The sequence below is a fragment of the Bolinopsis microptera genome, chromosome 5 (assembly GCF_026151205.1).
Source record: "Bolinopsis microptera isolate Bmic1 chromosome 5, MBARI_Bmic_1.0, whole genome shotgun sequence".
Lineage (NCBI taxonomy): Eukaryota > Metazoa > Ctenophora > Tentaculata > Lobata > Bolinopsidae > Bolinopsis > Bolinopsis microptera.
In genome coordinates, this window is record NC_087076.1 from 12,591,102 (window position 1) to 12,608,415 (window position 17,314).

The 17,314-nt window shown below is 35.7% G+C and overlaps 2 protein-coding genes across 2 annotated transcripts in view; both read right to left on the reverse strand.

Annotated features, from left to right (window-relative positions):
• LOC134815976 (uncharacterized) overlaps nt 1-17,314 on the reverse strand; it is a 578,562-nt gene that overhangs the window by 64,583 nt on the left and 496,665 nt on the right. The gene's annotated exons all lie outside the window — the stretch shown is intronic.
• LOC134816150 (Fanconi anemia group I protein homolog) overlaps nt 1-17,314 on the reverse strand; it is a 145,188-nt gene that overhangs the window by 48,843 nt on the left and 79,031 nt on the right. Inside the window, exons 8-10 of the mRNA XM_063824919.1 lie at nt 12,469-12,563; nt 11,935-12,026; nt 11,583-11,741 (exon numbers count right to left, since the gene is read on the reverse strand). Of these exons, the coding sequence (XP_063680989.1) occupies nt 11,583-11,741; nt 11,935-12,026; nt 12,469-12,563 (346 nt within the window). The remainder of the gene's footprint in view (nt 1-11,582; nt 11,742-11,934; nt 12,027-12,468; nt 12,564-17,314) is intronic.

Below are 17,314 nucleotides of genomic sequence, written 5' to 3' on the forward strand. Positions count from 1 at the left end.
CCAACTGATTTTGTTAAATTCATAGACTTTCCATCAATTTCAAATCCAATCCAGGAAAATGTGAATGTTGATTGATTTATTGCCGCCTCAAAAACAGTCAAGTTTTCTCCCTGGTTCAAATATAGATTTACGATTTTCTGTGACCTAAACAAATGAGCACTTTGATTTACACCCTCAAAGTAAAAATAATCTTGCTGGCCGTTTAAGTTAACAGGAAACTTGAATACAAAAGTAAGGGTTGAGATGAAATGGAAAACTACTTGGAGATTCATTTTTCCTGGTTTTCAATATAGTTTGTGACACATGCTTTATATAGCCTAATTAGAAGCATTGTATCTGTTATATGTATCTCTGGCTAACTTGATAGAGTCCTTGATAATTGTGAAGAGGTTAATAACATCACCCCGCTTATTTCTAAGAATATTTTTTGCATTTGATGGTGAGGCCGTTTGTAGCTGCTCCACCACACGTCGTTGTTCATTTGTTACCTGATCTCGCTGTGGTTGACAAATTGGTAGAATACCAAATGACAAGCTAAGTAGTAGATTCTGCAGTGTCGGTAAATGATTTTGAATTAATTCATCAATCTGATGGTTATTGATTAATTTTTGAATTTGAAAAATTTCCTCCATTGTTGTGCAATTAAATATCGCTTTTGTGAGACTACTCAAATCTTCGTCATCATCTTTCACAGCTTGAAGTTGTTCTGAGAGAAGTTTTATTTTTCTTTTGCATTCTCGTTCGAAATCATCCATTGCCTTTTCATGTGCATCATTCAAATCTTTAGTAGCTTTGACATGCGACTCTCGTATCTTACCAACTCTTTCATCGTATTCAGCCTTCATTTCATTACCAAAGTCACGCAATTTATCTCTATAATTCTCTTTTAGAGAATCTATTCTTTCTTCGTGCTTCTTTTTTAAATCTGTGATCTTCTTTTGACATATGTTTTCAAATTGCTTTTTAGAAGCTAAACACTCTTCATACAATTTCTTGTAGTCAATACTATCAATACTATCAACCACTGTTAGACCATCATCAGATTGTCCATCATTGTCATAGCTGTCAACTACCTGAAGTCCTTTATCTCCTTGTCCATCATCATCAAAACTATCGACAATTTTCAGATTATCGTCAGCTTGTCCATCGTATGTTTGTGGAGTAGGATAAGTTTTGATTTCATAGTCTCTAGGTTTCTCTTTAGGATGATTATGTTTAGTTACTGGTGCTAAATCACGTTTTTTAGCATCTGGGTGAGATGTGTTATATCCTCTAGATCGTTTACTCGAAGATGATGAACCATGTGAGTGGTTAACCAACATGAGTTTCGGTTCTGGATGAGCAAGGCTTTTGTGTTGATACAATGTAGCGTTTGTTGGGTAAGATTTCCCACACTTATCACATTGTAAACTCATTTTTAAAATTACAGTGAACTCTGGGTATTTATAGACAAGAAATATATCATGTAAAACAGAAATGAATTTGAAAGACTTGTATGAAGACCCTACCTTTCCAGGGTCCTTTACTGGAAAGAATCGCTTCTACAAACAGCTTAGAAATAAAGGCCATTTAGTAAGTCCTAGAACTGTAACAAAAAGTTTAAGAACAATTGACAGCTACACACTACACAAACCCGATAAGAAACCTGGTTTATATCGCAGAATTTGGACCAAGGGAATTGGATACTTGTATCAGTGTGATTTAGTTGACCTCTCGAGTTTACATCAACACAACGATGGTTACAAGTGGATTGTTACTATAATCGATACATTTAGCAAAAAAGCATGGGCTCTTAAAATGAAAAATAAGACAGCAAATTCTGTTGTAGCTGTTATGGAACCGTTCTTACGTCAGAACACTCCACAAAAAATGCAGTTTGATCAAGGAACAGAGTTTTACAACAAGAAATTTTTGCGTTTATTAAAAGATTTACGTATAAAACACTACAGTGTTTATAGTGATAAAAAAGGGGCAATAGTTGAGCGGTTCAATAGAACATTAAAAACGCGAATGTTTAAGTATTTTACGTCTAAGGGTACTCACCGTTGGATCGATGTTCTACAAGATCTATTAAACGGATACAATGAGAGTAAACATAGATCCATAAAGCACACTCCCAATGAAGTAACATCTGCAAATGAAGCATTAGTTCGAAAAATTTTATTCCCTAAAGTGATAAAGAAAAGTAAGTTTATGAAAAAGCACTTCAAAGTGGGGGATACGGTAAGGATAACAAGGCAAAAAAGAACATTTCAGAAGGGTTATGAACAATTATGGAGTCACGAAGTGTTTACAATAAGTCAAATCAAAGACACTTATCCTATCACATATGAGTTGAAGGACTATAAAGGTAAAGAGATTAAGGGTTCATTTTACACTAGTGAAATACAATTGGTGGATAAATCTAACAGCATTTATCAAATTGAAAAAGTTTTAGATAAGCGTACGAGACGAGGTCAGACCGAATATCTTGTCAAGTGGCAAGGTTATCCAGACGAAGCAAACACTTGGGTACCTCAATTCGATCTCTTCAGTTTGTGATGCCGATTAAGTTTCTAGCCTCCCACAACTGCATAATATTTGGACCAACAAGAGCTGGAAAGACTCAATTCATATTGGAAGTTATCAGACAAAAACTAGTACACCCCTGGCCTAAACGGATCTTTTACATGTACAAAATAGAGCAGAGTTTTATGAAAACTTGGAATGATGAAGAAAATGTGCCGATAACATTTATCAAAGGACTTAATTTTGATAAAATAGATACTTCTGAACCTAGTATGTTGGTTGTTGATGATTTAATTCTTAGTGATAACAAGGAAATGGCAGAATGTTTCATTTTAGGGTCACATCACAAATCAATATCTACATTCTACATAACACAAAACCTATTCCCAAAATGTCCCTTGTTTAGACTCATGAGTTCTAACAGTCACTATTTTGTTCTCTTTAATAGTCAACGTCATTTTAGACAAATTAACACATTGGCAAGACAAATGTTTTGTGGTGATGATTTGAAGCGTGTCACTAACGCCTTTAAAAGAACATCAAAACAGGAAAGAGGATTCATTCTACTTAGTCTTGCACCAAGTCTACCACAGGAGCTAACTGTAATAACAGATTTTTGGGAATGGTTACCAAGCATTTATCTCTAAAGCAGGCAGATATGTTGAATAAACATCGATACATACTGGAGAAGTTAGCTGCTAGTAATATGAATACCGTAAAATCATCTTGAAAAATTCACCTCCAGAACTTTTCAAAGTTCTTGGAATCGTGTTCAATCTTTTAGCAAATAAAAAACTGGATCTAGATAACAAACAACATCAAACTTTGAAGAAGCATAGACGTTTAATTCGATCGACAAGTGGTTTAAAAGGAGCGGGTATGAAACAGAAACTAGTTGCACAACGTGGCGGAGCATTAGCTACTATATTAAGCACAGTTTTACCAATACTTGGAGGAATACTACAATCAATTTTCTAACATGTCTCGATATATTATATCACCCTCTCACTGTAAAGATATGCATATGCTTTTACCATCAGAGGGGATCTCGGAACAAATCAAAACTATTGAACTACCAAAAGGAATCTTCCCGGATTTTAACTATAATGAGCTATTAATTAAACTTTCAAAAGCAGATGTACAACGATCCAAAGATGGACTGATTTTGATTAGATATAAACCGATTAATATCAAATATGATGATTTTGTCAATGATTGTTGTAATGGTGATTTTAAAACACATTACGAACCTATTTTCTGTCATCTTAGAGATTTTGGAATAACATTTTAACTATAAAAGGAGGAGTTTCAATTGCTTTAGCAAAATGGATAACATTCACAATATCATTGTTGTTGGTGGTTATGAAGGCAATCAATCGAAATTTGTAACTCGGGTTAACCCCGTTAAAATAAAAAAAGAAGCCGAAATTGCAGTTACATCGATTTTTCATGGTCAAGTGTTCAATATTAGTGATGATAACAACAAGATTCACTTTTACAATACAGTTAACGTGACCAATATGTTTACACCCATGGAAGTGCACACACTGATAACATATGGTGAACTTGATATTGAATTGAAGACAGTTACAATACCACCAGGGTTTTACCATTCAATTCATGCTATATGTCTTGCAATAGAAGAAGAGATATCTAGTGTAATAAAACCAAAGAAATACAAACCTTTCACTGTATCACTTGATAAGCACAGACAAATTGTACAGTTAAGTTTGGATAATCTTATTATAACGAACAGAAAAGATTCACCATGGGGGCTTGTAGGTGTTGAAACTGATTTGTATAGCACATACACTCTTCAGAATACCTCGTTTGAAGGGGAATCACTACCTGCATTTATCTACATTAACATTATCGAAAACTCTTACATTAATGGAAAATTATCTAGAATTTCTTCTGTGATTCCTATAAAAACAAATCCAGGATGGAATTTTTTTCATCAAGCTCATCCATATTTTGTTTCGATAAATGTAAAGGAATTCTCAAACATCTTGATCGAGATAAGAGATATTAATGGTAAATTCTTGAATTTCAATCCTAGTTTCAAGACAATTCTAACTCTGAGTGTACGTCCTTCTACACTATATAAGGAAAGCAATTGAGAGAAGAGAAAATTAAAATGGAGGAATTTAACTCTAGCTATCTGAAAAGTAGACCATACCATGCTGTGTTTGTACAGCAAGGTGGGTCTTCAGATATGGACCGATATATTTACGGTATGCAGGGAGAAGGGTTGGGAAGTTTTCTTGGTTCCTTACTAAAGAAAGCGTTACCACTCGCTGGACAGGCTATAAAAGCAGTAGCTAAATCAGCAAAACCAATTGCAATCGCTGCTGGTAAAGAACTACTTACTGCTGGAGCAAAACAGGGAGCAAAAAAGTTAAAACGTTTAGCTAATACTTCTGGGGCAAAACAGGGAGAAAAAAAGTTAAAACGTTTAGCTAATACTCAAGTGACACATAAACATCACTCCAAACGTAAAAGAAAATGGCGAAATTTGTAAACTCTAGTGATTCAATGTCATCTTCTCTCCTTCTATGGAATGACACACCTACACAAGTTTCGATTCAAGAGACTTACGATTTGAAAGTGTGGCCTGTAACAAATTTATTCAACGAGGGACCCATAAATTTCAACATACCACCACAACCGAAAGGACTTTTAACGGATTTACACATAGTTACCAAGGTGAAGCTAATGCAAAATGGTCGAGATATCAGCACACGAGCAAAAGATGTTTCTGTAGTTAACAATATTGCAAACAGTCTATGGGGTGAAGTTTCAGTTGTAACAGGAAATCGCATTGAGTTATGTCAAAGTATGCGGAATGCTTATGCTTACCAGAGTTTCTTGAATCAGACTCTAAGCTCGGATCAAAACCGTGATGGGTATTTGTTCTACAACGAAGGATTCCTGATGGATGAAGGTGTAACAAAAACATCTGAGGAAAATCTAAGAACATTTTGGAGGTGGGATGAAATTGATAGAAATATAACTTTATGGGATGATCTTGAATCTGTTCCAGGATTTGAGTCTCTTAAAGAGGGGATTGCTGCAAAAAGGGATTATGCGTTTGATATGGAAATACCAATGGATATCGATTATAGGAGCGAAATGTTAGAGGTTATTAAGAATGGAAATTCAGATCTAGATGGTGATAATCTTGAAATAGAGTATCAGAATCAAATGTCACAAGTGGATAATTGGGTTCCAACTCAAACAAATCCAGCTGCCAGTAAAAGAAGTACTCTTTTCAATAGAGGAAAAAATGTTACTCTAAACACCAAATTTCACTGTCCATTGTTAAACACTACAAAATGTTTACCTACAAATATGAATTTGAGAATGAGTCTAACTAAAAATACTGACGATTTCTTGCTTTTGTGCAAAGCAGATACTGGATATAGTTTGGTTATTGAAGATTGTTTTCTTAACATTACTTACTATCGAGTAAGGGATGAAATTTTAGAAATGATTGAGGAGAGACTTAAAAAAGATCCTATTCCATATTTCATTTCTAGACCTGAAATCATAGTACGTCCGGTAACGCAATCATCGAGGATAGTTAGAATAAATGATATTTTTGCAAACTCTATTCTTCCTCCATATGCATTCTTTATGTTGCAGAGGAGTCGTGACTTTGATGGACATATGCCCTCAAATCCTTTTATTATGATACCTTACAAAAAATTTCAACTTTACCGTGATGGTGTTCCAGTCTTTGCTGATCCTTTAGAAGTTGGTAGTATCAGAAAAATTGGTGAGAATAACTTCCAATTCAAAGAATTTGGTGAGTATCTACGACAACTTTACCGCACCTTGGGTAAGGATACCCAAGGATCATGTCTTATAAATGAGAACAACTTTCATTTGAATTTCATGACTGCAATAAGCTTCGGTGCTGATAGATCTAGTATAAATGATCGTCATCTGAATCTTCAAGAGAAAGCAAGTACCAGCATTGAAATAGATCTCGGAACAGAGACTTTTCCAGAAGATCTCATACTAATTGTTTATGCTGTCTTTGACAGACAAATTCAAATAGATTCCGATCGTATTGTACGCATCATTGAATAATGCTTGAACCTCTTACCACAACGCAACTTGACGATATTCTTTTCAACACAAGCGTTACTAGCAAAAACTATATTGGTACTTACCCTTCTTGTTTCTCACCTACATCTACCAAACCATATTATGCTTTCATTTCAAACACTGAGGAGCATGATGAAAATGGAGAACATTGGTGTGCTTGGGCTGCAAAAGATGATACAATATGCTTCTTTGATTCATTTGGACGATCGCCAGACCACAAAACTCTACCTAAATATTATAAGGATATTGTAAAAAAGTTTAAGTTTGTTAGATACACAAACTATAGAGTTCAAGGCTGGAATAGCAAAGCATGTGGTTACTTTTGCATTCATTTTATCTATGTGTTAAGTTTAGGGTTAGATTATAAAGATTTTTTAAACGACTACTCACAAGATTTTGAAAAAAATGATTCTGTAGCTTTTAATTTTGTTTCTTCAATAATTTGAATAAATTTGTTTTATTTGTACAAATGAAAACAAGTTCATAAAGACATAAAATAAAACCAATAAAATTACAACTAATTGATATCAACTACATCGAGAAACTTTCCGTTTGGAGCAATCCATCCGACGACCCAGTATTTGTGTCCAATTTTCATATTTTTTAAGTTTCTGGTATGCAAAGTTATTTGGGAAAATAACCGGAGCAAAGGCTTTGTTATCTACTTCACTGAAAAGCTCTAGTTTGAACCCTGCACTGTTTGAATACTGCTTTAGCGTTTTAGAAACGATCTGCATTTGAGTATTCACTCTTTTCTTGTGTTCTTCCTCAGGTATCAATCGACATCCATCGCATCCAATCTCCATTCTTTGAGTATCAATACCCTCCAGTGAGTTAAAGCATATTGGACAATTGTCAACGTGAGATGAAACCATGTTAACGAGTATAGGATACCCATCCTTGTAGGAATATTCCACTTGTACTTCTTCTCCCACTTTGAAGGGAATCGCGGTACTGGATCTAGTACTTCCAGGTTTCTTTAACTGTACGGTATCCCAAACATTGAACTTAATCAATCTTGTCTTGAATGGTATATTCGTTGAGATCGTCAAGCGAGTGTATCCTTTTGTATTTGGATTAATTTCACAAATCAATCCATAGTTGTTGAAGAGTGCCATGTTTGAAACGTAACCAAAGTTCTGTATCAAGAAATGAGCTCTCTACATTCCAACTCGATTTATATAGGCGAGTCACTGGGCATTGAATTCATGAAGACCTTAAAACAATTGCGTAACATGTACTTGTTTTCATTTGCCATCTGAGTAACATCTGATAAGTTCAGCTCTTCTCGTATTGCTTGCAAAACTATATTTTCATGGATATTGATGATATCTTCATAACTCTTACTCTGAGCTGATATCAAAATATCAAACATAGGGAGTACTCTTTTTCGAATACGGTAAATGTCAAACATAGTTATAACTTTGGTTCTTTGATAGTATGAAAGCTCAGAGTGAAGCTCATTCAGAAATTCTGATGGTGAGTTGACAAAGAACTCTTGGAAATATTGTGTGCTGGTCTGCATCTTTAATCGGTCAAGGTTGGAACTCTAAGTACTTATATATCATGCCTCCCTTCAATCAAAATGAACTCTGGATACTCTGAAAAGTAGCACCCATCTCCAAACCTCCGTTCATGTTTAACAGGGTGATTTTGATCGAGATTGTTCCTGATGATACTGGGGACATTGGTTAAAAGCTGTGGCATGGTAAGCAAATATTTCTTTGGGGTGTCGTGTGGTTATGAATTAGTCTGTTCTTTGAAGAAATATAATTTACCTCGATAAATAAGTTTTGAATTAGCCCGATCACATTCACTCTCTTTAGTTTCGAGTATTTATCATAAGAGAATATGACACTCAACCTAGACCTATAACCGATACTACCAGGAAAGTTTACGAGATGCAACTCTTAAACCTTAGTAGCAAAGTCCGATCTTCTAGATCGGTGAGTAAAATCCAAGTTGAAAACTGAGCCGAGTCATGATTGCATCTGTATGGGTACAAAGGATGACATATCAAAACCTGTTGATCGAACAAAGGAGTTATATAGTTTTGATGAGTTGCACTTGAAATATCTTATCGATCAAATTGGAGAGATTAAAATTGTTGTTGATTCTGTTGACCTAAGACTCTAAGAGACATTGGAAACTCAGAAATTCTGATGGTGAGTTGACATAGAACTCTTGGAAATATTGTGAGCTGGTCTGCATCTTCAATCAGTCAAGGTTGGAACTCTAAGTTCTTATATATCATGCCTCCCTTCAATCAAAAACTTTCTATTCATCCATCTGTATTGGCCCAACACCTCGATCGTTTCTGCAACAGCATTAGAACATTGTGGTGCATGTAGGTGTTGGCTTTTAGTGTTATGATTGTACTTTGTAACACAGTATGGGTAGATGGGTTCATTTCCAAATATTTCCGTTTGCTTAAATCGGACAGACTTCTTAGTTTTTTTAGTTGATGTCTTTTTCAGTATTGATGTTCCTGGATACCATGTCTGTGGAAGTTCTATATCAAGCAAAAAGTATTCACTCCTATTATCAGCACATTTATGAAGGGTGGGTGCTTCTTTTCCTTGCATGTGTAAGAACAATCGCTTTTCAAACTTTTTGCGACGACGTTCACAAATTGTTAGAACCTCATAACCATAACAGAGTTTTTGCTCTTTCAGCTTTGTGCGCAGATCTTCAATTGATAAATCACGGATCTCTTGCATATTAGCTCATATCATTCACCTCTATAATATGGTTGCTTGCTGTTAACCACCCTACTACAACATAATTTTTACCTACTTTTAAATTGGGTACTCGATTAAAAACAAGAGTGTTTTCAAAAATCCTTGCTCTTAAAATTCTATTCTCTTTAAGATAGAGTAACTCTAATCTGAAAGCTCTGGTAACCGAATAACTATGTACAGCAAGTAATCTCATGATCTCAATAACAAAACCTCTGTGATATTCATCTTCAATAAGAATATCTGACATTGTAAAACTAACAAAAAGAGAAATGAGATATATAATGATGTTGATCCTTTTAATAACAAATTTTTACAAGTGATGAAATTGCTCGAAATTTTTACAAGTGTCGAAAATCCGTGAAATTTTTACAAGTGTCGAAAATCCGTGAAATTTTTACAAGTGTTGAAATTGCTCGAAATTTTTACAAGTGTCGAAAATCCGTGAAATTTTTACAAGTGTCGAAAATCCATGAAATTTTTACAAGTGTCGGAAAATGTGTGCAATAGCAAAATGTGTGCTACAGGGGGTAAATATCTCTTACTTTGCGCATCTCGCAATTTAGAGGTTCGTCCAATATGAGGTCTTTGACGTTATCGTCCCACCAATCATCGAAACAATTGAGGTCTTCTTCAAATATGATCGTTGATTTCTGCTCTCTACTCAACAAGAATTCGTCTTGATATTTTTTGCTGAAATAGGGATACGCAGTAAACTGTAGAATTGTTAAGTGTCCACTGAATCGTTTGATCATGTCTGCAACCTTTTTCCTTTGTTTCAATGACTTCTGGAATGTACCAGCTAATGCCTGAAACTTCTGATCGTTCATATCTTTAGGGGCTGATTTATCACTAATATGGCACATATTCTTAACTTCAATTATGACAAAGTAATTAGCACCTATGACTAAGAAATCACACTCGCCTTCTTTATTGGCTGCCTTCTTTTTACAAATATCACATTTCCGCCTGACATGGCTTGCATCACCAAGATGATATTGGAAATGAGTATATTCAAGACTGTGAAGAACTATCATAACCTCTTCCAGGTCACAATGAACAGGAACACTACAAATTGTACAGAATCATTACAACATTGCGACTATTAAACAATGTTCCATCCGGATATAGATCACTAAAGTCCGCTTACTCACGTTTTTCAAAACCAGGGCCATAAGCTATTAATGCGACAATGTAACAACGTTACACAAAGATGAGAGCTCGCTAATCACAACTAAAGCTACACTGACTACATAAACCTAGTACACATAAGAAATAAATTCTAGTTTAGAAGCCATTTAAAGTGTAACATAAAGCGTGAATCCCCTCTAGTACTAACTTCGCAGGTAGTTGCTAGATTTTTAAGGACAATATGTTGCACATTTTATATTTTAAGAGCTTCATTAATGTATATATTATTATATTCATAAATACAATTTCGTTCCCTGTACTGTGGTATATTTTTATATTTTAACTATTATATTATATGTATTACAGTAATATACGACTGTGATACATGGCCATGGTTAAAATTTAAACAAGAATTTCGCCGCGGTATCACCACGCACTATTAAATTTCCCTACTGCCTACAAAGCACATTTTGTTCTACTTTATTGTATCCCAGAGTGGTGTTTGGCGCACGTGATAATCATTTATATTATATTACATATTAGGCGTGCAGAACTTGAAAAATTCTGCGTGCATCTGAGGTGTTGCCGTAGAAATTAACAGTATAAGTTAAAGCCAAAATCTAGATATAAGATTAACTAGCCGTACGTGTTGGTCCTGAATTGAAGTTGTACTTACTGTTGAAAGATTGTGCCGAACAAATTATACTTGTAAGTACCTTACAAGTTTCTGATTACATACATAAAATCCATAATGCTAGTAACTACACCGCAGTTATTGTAAGTGAAGACAAATAAAAAAGAGGCTTTGCAAAAGAAGGAGGTTTATGGGGATAGGGACCCATTAATGACACATTATGCAGACTTAGTTATCAATCCGCTACTTCAATAAATGTAATACAAAATGTATATCTGCAGTGTTTTATATTGCACTTCTGATTAGGTCGACATGGATCATAATATAACAATTATATAACGAGTACATAATATTGGTGATTCAGTCGCAATAGTAAATATTATATAATACTCCGATTCGATCCAATTATCAAAATGAGAAAAATGAAGATTAATCATTAAGATACTGTAAATTCATACCGAGAATAAAAACCCCAACGTCACTCTCGGAGCCCGAACTATCCAGCAGAATGAAGCCGAGCTTGATGAGGCCCTCAGTGACGTAGTCCCAGCCATTATTACTCTTCCGGAGCACCACCTCCAACAGCTGCTTTACCTCCTTGCTCTCGTCTACAACTCCTGATCAATACCAATCAGTAAGAGAGGGGGGGAGGGTGTACTGCTGGAATTGACGATCATCATATTTATTCTAGTGAAGAAGAAATTGTTTTTTTGACAACGTCTAAGAATTAAATTTAAGTGTTTCATCCATTACGAAAATCTGACAATAGCACCAGAATGTAAAAAAGGAAGTTAACAAGAAGCGACTCACCATGGATGAACTTAGAGGCAGCCCACAGTTTGCTTCCTCGTAAAGCTCTGCTGACTCCACCCTTCAGACAGGACAGAACTTGTTCTGAAAACCTGTCATGCTGTGTCAGACTCAGTCCCAAACATTTTGAATCATGGCGACAACAATAGATTATAATTAAGGTGTAGGGACAAAGTGAGCTCGTCTCAACTCAGTTTGCCAAACAAATAGTTGTAAACGTTTCTGTCCACGCCTTTGTCATAGACGAGACGTTACAAATACGTTACCATAGCTCAATAAATACATAATAGATTTGTAGTGTTTAGGGGTCGTTCAAATATTACGTAATCAGCTGAGGGGGGGGGGGGGGGGGGGGGCGGGGGTTCTGAATGATTACGCTTGTGTAATTTTGACACAATTTCTATACATAGCTATACACATCTGTAAAAATGATTACGGAGAGGGGGGAGGGGGGGATGTTCCAAAAATGTGTGAACGACCCCTAATAGAAAATAAATGTAACAGATTTGTAGTATTTAGTTCAACATCTGTTACCTGTCGTGCTGTGTGAGACTCAGTCCCAAGCCAAGGGTAAAAGGGGTCAGCTTCTTCGAACTCTTGATGTGCTGGTTGATCGCTTTCCCTAACTCCTGAAGAAGAGGTTACCAATTAGAATGAGACGTTTTGGTATCTAGCCTACTTTAGAGCGGTGGGAGTTTTCCACGTTGAGAACTCTTCTATGATTAAATGAAATACCCTATATTACACCCTCAAAGTTGGCGACGGAAAGCCTGTCCAAGGTAACCACCATACTCCATAGCTTGTCAGTTACACTGTACCCAGAGTTAAGCTGTAAATAAATGTAGTGACAACAATATTATGGTGATAAGAATAGGATTAACCAAACTAGATTAACACAAGATTAATTGATGAAGATCTCTTTGTAATAATTTGCTGCCATGTTCATCCTCACCAAATGCGAAATAAGCATGGTTTCCATAACATCCAACATTTTAAACCAGCATGATACCGATTGACACAACCCTAAGCTAAAAAACGCTATGATGATTGCTATATACTTAAGTTATTATATATTATTAATTTATAATATTCAGGATATTGCTCACAGACGTCATCTGCGATCAATTTTGAATTACAAATACCCTCACATCATTTCCAACAAGAATTTGTATAAACGCTGCAATAGCGAACCATTGTCAGCTAAAGTGGCTCGTAGTCGGTGGAGGATGCTCGGACATGTACTGAGCTGCGTGGGCCTACAGATGGTCCAGCCTATTCGTCGCTTGTTTTTGCTGTTAACACCTTACAGCTTCAAGGGCGGCGTGGAAGACCGCAGTCAAACCTTTTCTCACTGATTTTACAAGACCTTAGTGTTCGAAAATTATCGTTAAATAATTTGAACTATTTAACGTTAATCGTTAATTTCTTATAGCCGGCTAGAAATGGAGAATTATGCAAATTGCATAACTTTTGTTTTGAGAAAGATTAGGGGACAGAAATGTTTACTTTGTTTACTATCTGTTTCTTAGAGCTTTTGTTTATATATTCAGGATGTTCTAAACCTTTTTAGCTTACAAGATAAACAGTGTATCACTTGGAAGTTTCAACTACAGATACTAACTTTTGTTTTATTAAACAAAACAATGATCACAGCACTAGCGGACAGTAAGCTGGATAAGAGACACACTTATAACCAGCCCTAACTGTGCCACATATAATTATTTTTTTATAATTCGTTAAATTAGTTATTAAAAAATAACTTTTTCAGATAATATTATTCTCGTCCAGAAGATATTAATAGAAGAGTTCAATTTTCCACAAACCGTTAAAAGGTCCGCTAGAGCTAGGGAAGCAATGACCACTCAAAGAAGGCGAGGCTCTAATTTCAGAAGAACTAGAAACAATACATTCATACGTATTATAAGCTCTCACAATATACAATATACACTCATAATTTCAAAGCTTCCACGTATATATTATTGATATTAACTTTAGTATTATACATAGAATTAAATAAAAAATATTTATATTTGAACAGAAATAAGTGCGATATAGGACAGAGGTCAGAGATAAAACAGCTGAGAATTTTCGCGATCAACTGACTTTAGCCCAGCTCAGCATTAGAGAAAAACAAAATAAGGTTTTATAACGTAATCACAAAAAAGATATCACAAAAAAAGATATCACAAACAAATTGTGGAGTCATGGGGAAATATAACTGGATTGGAATTTTCTTTCATTAAACAAGACTTTATTGAGAGGGACTACAAAAATAAATGGCCTCTCCCAAAGAAGAAGAAAAACAAAATATTTCCCCATCTATCGTGCAGGCAGATAGAACATCTAAAAGTACTTAATTCAGATTCAGACTTTGAATAACAATGTTAATACACCCGATCTATAAAATCATACAAATTTATGCACTGTAATTTTATTTAAAACTGGATAAATGCTTAATCATCGAATCACAAAGTATCTTTCGTCGAACAGAGATTTTATGACCTTGTTGTAAAGTAGTATCGTTAGGTTCTCGATATATTAACTTTGTTCACAGCGACTCGCGTGATGGGCGAGATTCGCGAGAATTCGTCCAACACGCGACTTCAACGGGCACTGGACAGCCTGGTGAGCCTCAGAAACATGGAGAGGACTTTCTGAGGATTCCTTCTTTCTGTTTTGATATTTTATTGTATTTATTTATTGTGATTCACGAGTTTCATTTGTTTAACTTCAAAATTTGTTACTTGAATAATATTTTTTTAGATTTATGTTTTGATTTTGTATTCCCCTTTCACCTTCTAAACCTCCCTTTATCCGCTTGTCTAACCTTCTATCACTTTTCTAGTTACTAGCATGTCATCATCAAGGGACCTGATGAAGGCCGTTACTGCCATCAGCAGTGCGTATACCGACGACCTGAAAGAGTTAGAAGAACTCAAGAAACGCATCAGGCGGGCAGAAAGAAGAATAAGAGACCTAACAGTGGAATTGGAGTACTTGGCGGATCAACAGGCGGCAAGAATGGACACCCAGCCGGCGCCCCCGCCCTATTTCCACAGCCCCACCTCGCACAGCACAGAGCCATACAGCAGCCCTCATTAGCTCGGGAGGACGAGGTGTCTCGCACTGGCTGTTCTTATCATTCTTGTTTTTTTATTTGTTTAATACATTTCATATTTTATATTTAAAGTGTTTTACTTGTACTCATTCGTATGGAATGGAAATGAGGATCTAAAATAAATGTTTGAATGGAAGGAGGAAAGACGGAGAAATAGGTGAGTATTGTAAATTATGATATTGGATTTGGAATAGGGTTAGGCGTTTACTTTTAAGATTCTTTCAGCAGAGCCGTGCTAGGGAGTAGGGTTAAATTTAAATAGGTTGTGCAGCGTAAGGCTGTTGGCGAATTTTTAAAGGGTTTTAAATATTCGGAAAAAAATTTTGGGTAGAGATGTTGTAAAGTAGTATCGTTAGGTTCTCGATATATTAACTTTGTTTACAGCGGCATATGTAATATTAGGAGAGTTGCGTTTAATTTATTAGGAACACTTTTATTGTGAAATGTGGTAGTATAGGACCGTTACACATTTCCGGGTAGTGCGACATTTCGTGTAGGAGTTTAACTGTTTAACAGTTGGTTTAGAAATTAGAAGATTTTGGTTTGTATTTCATTTTACACTGGTTGACTGTATTTGGTTGACTGGCAAACCTGCTGTCAGACAATTTGCCTTATTGTAGTTGTCCGCTCTTTTGCACCTGACTTACAGCTAGGCCTGTGGTTGGTCCTCGCGACCTCAGGACGACTGTCAGTGGAGTGCTCATTGTCTAGACGGTGTCTAGACGCTGGTGCAGGCTGCTTGCGTTATGCCGACACGCGTTATGGCGTGACGTAAGTTTCGGGAGTATACCCGGAGAGCCGGAAGTGGAGAGCTCACTTCTTAGTTGCCCCTTAATCATTTTTAAGGGATTCTAATTGACGATAGCCAGTCTGACTGAGCACTATCTTTTGTGATTAGACACGTCGAGTGATCTATATTCACGTCAATTGTTTGGAGCGAACACTTGGAAGTTTTATCTGTTGAAGTTCACTTTGTATTGCTTTTCCATTTAATTAATTATCCTTTTTAAATATACTCGTTTCTTTTCTACCATTACGGTACGCCCTGCCGTTCGTGCTTCGTGACTAGAGCTTGACTAGCATACACTAAATACCAAGAGAACTCCGTTTTCTATAACCTTGGACAGTTACCACTACCAGGACCAATAGAGTTGGGAAATGGACAATGATTTGTGGTATATTATGTTATGTCTTTCACTACTAAATTTATTTATATAATCATCCCACACAGGTCAGGAAAGAGATTTAAAAAGTCTCCCCAAGTTGATAAAGGACCTTTAAGGTAAATTAGAAAATATGGTAACAGAAGCACGCCACAAAGAAGATTATCGGCTGCTTACATTCTCCCAAGGAGACGTCCTCCCCTGCAAAAACTCGAAGTATAATTATTGCCCAAAAACGCTCATCGATAGACTAGGTGAGAATTAAAACGAGATTTTATGATCTTGGACAGTTACCACTACCAGGACCAATAAAGTTGGGAAATGGACAATGATTTGTGGTATATAGGTATATTATGTTATGTCTTTCACTACTAAATTTACTTATATAATCATCCCACACAGGTATAAGCGGCAAATTTCTTATCGAAGCATTAAGACATAGTCGTGAGGATGCATACAGCTACACCCTCATATATGCTTGTACGGTCATGATTTAGACGCTTGCAGACGTGATGAGAGAAGCAAGTGACGTGACATACTTCCCGAGTAAGAATAATATATTATTTAACACTAAATTTTATATTACATTTTTATGCATAAAGGCCCGAGGCAATCACAAAAATTAAATGGTGTGATGAGGCAATCACAAAAATAAAATGGTGTGATGAGGCAATCACAAAAATGAAATCACAAAAAATATATCACAAACAAATTGTGGAGTCATGGGGAAATATAACTGGATTGGAATTTTCTTCCATTAAACAAGACTTTTTTGAGTCGAGAGGGACTACAAAAATAAATGACCTCTCCCAAAAGAAGAAGAAAAAGAAAACATTTCCTCAAAACGTTTCACAATTTCAATATTTTCATTATAATTTCCTATAGTCATGTACCTCTACACTTATAGGAATGGCAAAATATACTTTTCGGATTCAGTAAAGACGTGTCTACTTCAACTTGGCGTTAAAACTCCAGTAAAGAGAAGAAACTGCCAAGAATGGAGGGAACTGTTAATAAAACTAGGGATTCTAGATCCCGATGAGAAAGAAATTGCAGCAGCACAAAAATTTTGTAGAAAATATAGATATAACCTAAAGAA